At 40.8% G+C, this 7,971-nt stretch overlaps 1 protein-coding gene across 1 annotated transcript in view; it reads right to left on the bottom strand.

The window, feature by feature from the left end:
- Positions 1-5,882, bottom strand: part of LOC119407553 (protein Shroom2) — a 6,118-nt gene extending 236 nt beyond the window's left edge. The window contains exons 1-3 of the mRNA XM_037674373.1: positions 5,854-5,882; positions 3,031-3,141; positions 450-2,811 (exon numbers count right to left, since the gene is read on the bottom strand). Of these exons, the coding sequence (XP_037530301.1) occupies positions 450-2,811; positions 3,031-3,141; positions 5,854-5,882 (2,502 nt within the window). The remainder of the gene's footprint in view (positions 1-449; positions 2,812-3,030; positions 3,142-5,853) is intronic.
- Between the last annotated feature and the right edge of the window lie 2,089 nt (positions 5,883-7,971).

Raw genomic sequence — 7,971 nt, 5'->3', positions numbered from 1 at the left:
TTCATGTTGCTGCTGATCTGTTTCATGTTGCTGCTGATCTGGTTCATGTTGCTGCTGATCCGTTTCATGTTGCTGTGTTCATTCGTGCTCATCTGCTCACACAGACTCATGTTCGTGCTGCTGTTCGGTGTACTGTTTTTATTATTTTTATGCTATGAGTGCTTAGTGTATATTTAGTTGATGTTTTTCGTAGTTCATATCTTAGATCTTATTACTGTTTTTCTTATACATTTTATTGTGGGATGTAACTGGGACCCTGTGTACATAATCTCAAAGAAACTCTGACTCTGACTCACAACATGCACAAATGGACGGGCGGATGAACAAATGTAGGGTATTTCCAATTTCCCTCTTCGCTTTGGCTTTGCGATGGGTGACACAAAATAGCAATAAACAGAAGTTAAATTTCTTAATAGAGATATTGCTATCATCTGGAATTTAATTTTTACCTGTCCGTAGAAATCTGCTGAAGGAGACGATCTGGATCTCTCATGAAAACAGGTGGTCTTCATTCTATCCTCTGGTCCTGGATCTAGAATATTATCAGCTGAATGAGATCGTCCTGAGGCTTTATTCTCTGCAGGTTTCCTCTTTATATTCCATCTTGCCTCATACTCGGCAAATGTGCCGAGTCTCTGGGAATCTTGAAAGGACTGAGTATAGTGAGGAACTCCTGGGGCCTCCTCAGCGTCCATGACTTCTTTCATTGCGTTCTCTGCAGAGCTGCAAGAAGCATGGTGTTCACCTTTGTTCTTGGAATGACTTTGAGGGGGTATCGGATTAGGAAATTCGGGCTTCATGCTTTCTTTCAAAAAATATTGGTGATCTAGTGAGGAGCTGACATTTTCAGTGATAGTCAGACTTTCACCAACCCCGACTTCATGGATTTTGTCTGGTTCAGAAAAAGACAGAATCTTTTTTTCTGAAGGAAAACGCTTCCGACTACCAATCCGTGTTACCTGGCCACAAGAAAGTCCTGAATTATTTGACTCTGTGACAGATGGAAGAGGGGTGACATCTTTTCGAGCCTGTGCTGAGGATGTGTAGCTGGGTTGGACCTCAGCTGCAGGGTGCTCCTGTAAGACAGGCTCCAAGTCTTTCCTCCTAAAAGAAGTTGCCTTGAGCACCCTTGCTTGTGCTTCCTTCAAATGATCTTTGTAGGCGTTAGAAAAGCACCCACCGGCAGATGCTGGGGTGGAATTTTCAGTGGACTTCCAGACATTTTGGTCTTCCTCCATAGCGCATTCAGCATCAGGGAGGGTAGCTGCACTCTTACTTTTCTGCAGCTTTGCTTTTCTCATCTGGATTTCATTCCTCAGTGTGGTGGCAAATCGGCTGTTGCGATTTACCTGCTTGCCTTCAAGGAAGTCCTCAGAGTTTGTGTCTCTTGCTTTCTCTTCTTGGCTTGTGACGTCCATGGACAGAGAGTGAAGCATCGGGGTGATCTGAGGGCAGATCTTGTTCACTTGGTTATGATTTCTAGTGTCTTGAGGCAAATCTCTGATCTGTGTAGTGAGAGACTTGCGTTGTTCAGGCTGTCTCTTAGCGAGATTACTAATGTACAGACATTCTGTAGTTTGTATGTTGTGTCCTTTCTGACCTACATAATCAGAACTGGGTGTAAGTCCAGATGTTTCGGGGACAGTAGTGACTTGGTGCTTGCTGTAAGCACTACTATCTTTACTGTGTGAGGAGTGTTGCTGTTGCTGAGACAGATGATATTTGACTCTAGTGCCTGCCTGTGCTTTAAAAGTGTGCTGTTCATTTTCTGCTTCACCCCTTCTGTCCTCTGCTACATCAGACATCGACATGCGATTGTGATGTGTGGGCTGACCTGTAGTGACACAGTAATATCGACTAGACCCAGTGCTGTCTGTGTTTTGGTCAGTGTTTGAAGAAGACAGGGAGGTACTTAAGTTCTGTCTGTGGTCCTGCGTGAAGTGTGTTGACCCATTAGTGGGCAGTGAGACTGAGTAAGAACTATCTTCAGTTGGTGGCTTTGGAACAGATATGGCCCAGGTCAAAGGATGAGAAGTGCTTTTGTCACTTTGGTGACTGTGTCTGTTGTGGGGGTCATGGCCTTGCTGCACAACACTGAAGTAGGAATGTTGCTTATTTGAGCTGGAATGGGTGTGACTAAATTTATCAGATGAAGTATTAACATTTTCACTATGATTTTTATGGAAATTGTGGTGATTTTCGTGCGAGTCAGGCCCTTCTGGATGAGCAGAAACTATTCCTCTTTCATGCACCTTTGTTACAGCAAAGCTATCCCTGCGTGCTGGTGGAAGTGGAGGAGGAGGAGAGGGTGAAGCAGGCTTTTTGTTCTCAGGGACATTCCACACAGGTCCAAAGTTGGATCTGCTGGAAGTGGAATGGCGGCAACCAGTCGAGTCTTCAGTCTGTGGACCACTGTGGCCTGAGTTAACTCCTGGCATCTGGAAATATGCGAACCTATCATTGTGTTTCACCCACTCAGGAACCAAGCTCTGGCTGTTTCTGACATCATTTTTCTTTGCTCCTGCATCCCACTGAACAACTTTAAAAGGAACATTTTCTGTCGAGGCAGTGTTGCTTTTTGTGCAGTCTGGTGTACTGGAGCTTGTGGAGATGGTGCTATAGGCCGAGTCTCGTTTCCGTTCTCCGAGATGCTCCATTCCATTGTTTGACTTAGCCGGTGAAAGCTGGTCAGCAGGGTATGAGTGGGAGACATGCTCCAAGTTGTCCGTGCTGTCAAGAGAGCTGAACTGGTTGGACACACTGGGCAGGTCTATCAGCTCCCAGCCAGAGGATATATCAGAAGCAGATGAGCTGAAGGTTAAAGGAAAATACAAAAGTAAGAAAACAATCAGTACAGCACAGAAAATGGAAAAAAGTGTATCTTCTATAGAACATAAAATACAGTTAGAGAAAGGAGAACAAAATATACGTATTGTACACAGACTAAGTAATAAAATCTAACACTTTGAATCTAAACCCCTTGAGCCCAAAGCTGAAACTTATAGCAAAACTTGAGGATCTCAGTTTTACCTTGTGTCATTTCTGGGTGTGTATGAAGACTGTCTTTTGCCAGTTTCTGATTGGCTTTCATTGAACTTAGTAGAGTGCCAGGAGTGAGGCCTGTTTACGGGTTCATTCCTCCTGCAGAAAAGCCAAACACAGAGAGAACTGAAGAACAAACTCCGTATGGAAAACTGCTTCCTTACATACATATAACTTTTCTTTCTCATAAAAAAAAAGCAACAAAAAAACTACAACAACAACAACAACAACAACTACTACTACAACAACTACAACAACAACATATGAACATGCTAGATATACAATTTGAAACAAACTTTGCAGATTTCTGATGTTGAAACTTGTGAAATGTTGGTGAGCTCCTAAAGGTCATTGGTGAATACAGCGCAAGTTCAAAAATGTTTAAAAATGGGCATTTAGAGAAGAAAGAGTAGAGATGATGTTTCTATTTAATGGTGTCAGTAATATATCATATTTTTGAATAACTCCATTAATCTTTAAAGTAATGAAAAATTGAAGATTTTAAAATTTGTTTTACCAGTAGTTTGTTAAAAACATTTGTAGTAAAGGTTGTCAGTAAAGCATAAAAACATACCCTTTAAAACAGTTCTTTCTGGGATAGCATGCCAAAAAACAAACAAACAAAACAAACTCAAAATTCTAATAAATATTGACACAAAGCAAACGAGACGTAGATTTTATGTTCTACAAGAATGATGAACATTATTTATCCATGGACATGAATCAAGTCAGTGCTCAGACATGCCAATAAGGACGAGTGATGATCAACAAGAAAGATGCAATGAGAGAAATGACTGAAATAATGACTAAACAAGTTGCTTATATGGCAACAGGGATGAGACAGGCATTATGGAATAGAGGAAGACATGTACTACTTCTGCAGGGTGAAGCTACAAAACCATACCTCATGGAACTTCGCAAAATCTTCGTAAGAAAGCTTCTTGCCACATGCACGTCATTCTCTGAGGGCATTTTTTGAGCTACAAAATCCACCATGTTCAAATTCCTGGGCAGCAAGGGGAGGAACACACACACAAACACACTAAGAGCTTACCAACAGCGTGCAGGACAAACGTCACCTTACATTTACCACGAATGGAAACGTTGTGGACAGCATAGTGCTGCAGAAATATAATGTCAAATTTTCAAAAACTCACTAGGGAAAAAGAATCCTCTTCTATTTAATGACAAATACAGAGGAGTAATGAGGTGCTGATAAATAATGTTATAGCTCCCTCTCCTGGTCAAAATAACCAATGTTTACCGTGTTCAGCCAATACATACTATAGGAGAAAACTCACAGGCAGAGAAGTGATTTAAAAAAAAACCAAGAGCAGCGCAGCTAGAGAGTCAGCTCTTCCTGAGTTCAGTATCAGAACAGGACGTAGCTGAGGTGTGCTGGTTGCTCTCGGACTCGGCCATATGGTCTCAGGGGGAGCATGGCCCAGCATGTGGTAGGCGGATTAAGAAAATAGAGACTCTCTTGTACAGTCAGATCAGTGATCGCACCAATTTGTTCAAGCTGTTGTCTGCATCCCAGACATCATTTTAGTCCCCAATAAAGCCCCGAAACCACAGGATAAGGTCACTTTAAGGATATTTTGTGGGGGAAGAATATAATTAGGACTGTTAAGAAATCACAAAAATGGTTAAATTGGACGGTTTCTTTTTGGAAGAAACATATCATCTTTTATCCAAAAGACTTCATCAGTCTGAGGCCTGCCCACAAGAACTGTCTTATAAATAGCACCTTATTGATGTGTTTCAACAACATCAGCAACACTACCAGTCTGATAAGAATGCACATCAGTGACTCTCAGGGGTGAAAGTAGTTTTAAAGTCTTGCCGGTACTATGACAAAAACTATATATATATGAACAGATCAACATTTTACATTTACATCAAGGAACTGAGATGTATGAATCACTGACAAATAATTTTCTGATGCATTACAATGTTCTCATAGGACAACCAAGCATCAGACAAAACTTTTGCTCTAAACACCAATTTATTAATGTTGAACAATACCAGGGCAGCTCAACACTTTTAGTCCATCAACCCCCCCCCCCCCACACACACACACACACACACCCAGAAAGCCATCTGGTAACCAGAAAACACCTCCTAACTTAAAGGAACGTAACAGTGCAACAGCACTAATGAACATCTAATAATAATTTTGGATAATAATTATTAACAGTAATGAATGAATTATGGATCATTACAACATATACATAAAACATAAAAATGTAAGTGTTTGCTTTAACAGGTTTATGTGAAATTTTCAATATTACAACTGCAACTAACATCCATATTTGATACCTGAAATTCCGACAACAGTATAACATAAATTGATAAGAACAGTTAGTTGTGAGCAAAACCCAAACGTGGATCTACCCCTCATCAAAACATAACACCTAAAAGATTTTCCACAGAGATCTAAAGTAGTTGTCCTCTTCAGAGTGTTGGCATGTCAAACCACTTGTTGCACAAGCTGCTTTTCTTCCTTTGCCCAGCCAGGTCTTCACATAAGACACTGTGTCCCACAGCATGCATGGTGGTCCAACTGAGCTGACAAAGAGGAGGTTTGCAGCAGTCTTGGTAGTCATTTTGCTCCTGTCCTCAGTGATGATATTGTTCATGGTACTGAACCCACGCTCAGTCTGCATTACTTGCTGACAATGGATCCACTGCCACAAGCAATTTCTTCATCTTGTTAGGAATGCTTCTTCCTCCACTTGCCTTGTATTCAATGAATCCAAGGTGGGCCTCGTGTTCGTTCAGATATAGGAGATGGCACAAAGCCCTTACCTCATATTCTCCATGTCGGGGATTGTCATTGTCCCACTTGTCAGGGTTAAGGACTGCCATCTGCTGTAAGTTTCTTTTCTGTTGGCTGTGACACTGGCCTGTACTTTGTTAGATGCAGTTGTAAAGAGTCTGTCTTTCAAACTCTCTGCCACTGCTTGAACAAACTGTGCAGAGTCGATGATGGAAGATCTGCCAACTCTTAACTGTACTCCTTTAAATTTCATCTCTTCCTCTGCCTGGCTAGCTTCAACTACATGTTGTCCTGGGTATGAACTAAGACTTTCAATGTGTTTGACATACACTGTCATGATCTCATGGGCCTTTGGGAGTGTGGTCTTCCTGTTCTGAAGAAAGTTCAGTCAGAACATCTGTCATTAGTGCAAGCATTTGATAATACCTCAAAAATTATACCTCATTTGTTATGATACGTTGAGTACAACCAAATCTACAGGGTAAAATGTGTCATTAATTATGACATTTAAGGCAATAGGAAAATCAGTGGGACTCACTCAGTTTAAAAACTGTGATTGAACATGCAGCTAAGCAGACAAGCACAAGTTTCAATAAGAAAACACCAATAAAATAGAAAAAAACATAAGGAAAATGTTTATATTGCACATCATATTCAATATATTAAAACATTTAGTTAAAATACGGTTTGCATTTTATGCATATTAATATGCAGATTTAATATGCAGATTATTTAACAGTAAAGTCAGATGAAACACTATATTTTATATTAAAAAGTCAAACAGTCTTTCACTTTAAATTTTTCTAGATTTGTTGCACTTGTTGTTCTATACAAGATGTAATATATTTTCTTGTGATTTGACCTTGACCTGGATGGTCAAATATACGCCCAAGTTCACAACATTAGAACTATACTAACCCAGATAGCTAAAAAGAAAACCATAATATGTGGGGTATCACATTGAAGCTGTGACCAACAGGAATCCAATGAAACATCTCTAAACAACACTATTTTAAAGTCCAGTAAGATAAGGCCGAAAAAACGTAATATCTGGAAATGGAGGACCGCTCCTCCCACAGCGCTGGTCCTCAAAAGGTGGTTGCTGATGCAGTAAAGTACATCAAATCTCATTGTATATAAATATTACAACCTGTACAATGTGCTAAACACACTTCTAGATATGCTACATAAGGAACAGAGCTTTAAAAATTGAGTTGAAATTCACCTTGTTTTTGAAAAACCGATAGCTTTGTGAAAACTTGATAGAAATTGATCCGGACAAAAAAATCAAGCCAGACACCATGGCAGGAAAGTAATGAATTCAAAAGCAAGCTTTTCATCTGTTTTTTTTTTTTTTTTTACTCGAAGCGAGTGGTGAATTAAAATGGGAATGATGTCACCAGAGGAGGTGCTGCGCGCTTGAAAAGCGAGGGTATTTCAAAGTGCCTAAAGCTAGAGAACTGAGGCTACAGCATTGCACGAACAGTTCAGAAACAATTTGAAATGAGGAAAAAAAAAGTTATTTATTAAATGATTGTTGTATTTTAGACTGCGTATTGCTAGCGAATCTATTCTGACCCAAAGTGCAGCTGTGACTGGTTCTGAATGACGGCTTTACAGCAGACAGCCACCCCCCTCTCTTCCTGGTATGGGCTCTTTGCACGTACGGCGCTGACATTACAGCCACATGAGCGAAATGCGACTTGCTAGCTTCCGCTTTTGAAGAACTATGACAGCTAGGGAAGATAAACTCGTGTTTCAGAAGCAAGTTAACCATTATCATGAACGCTGCTGTGTCCCTAAGTGCACGGCATCTTCCAAGTATGATGGTCTTTTAAGTTTCCACAGATTTCCAAGCGATGCTGAATTAAGAAGATGGTGGTTAGTGAGTATTCGTCGGGACAAGTTTAACGTAACGCCACACAGCAAAGTTTGCAGTCTGCACCTCACTCCAGATCAGCTTGTTCAGTCTAAAACTGCTGGGGGGAGAAGGACGGTAAATAAAGGAGCTGTTCCTGTATTGTTTCAATGGAACGACAACTCTATTCAACCAATGGACGGACGGACGGACGTCCATCATCTTCCACTTGTTCCGAAGTCAGGTCGCGGGGGCAGCACCTTGAGCAAGGAAGCCCAGACATCTCTTT

Source organism: Nematolebias whitei, chromosome 3, assembly GCF_014905685.2.
Source record: "Nematolebias whitei isolate Nwh7 chromosome 3, NemWhi1, whole genome shotgun sequence".
NCBI lineage: Eukaryota > Metazoa > Chordata > Actinopteri > Cyprinodontiformes > Rivulidae > Nematolebias > Nematolebias whitei.
This window is presented reverse-complemented; position numbering and strand designations above follow the sequence as displayed.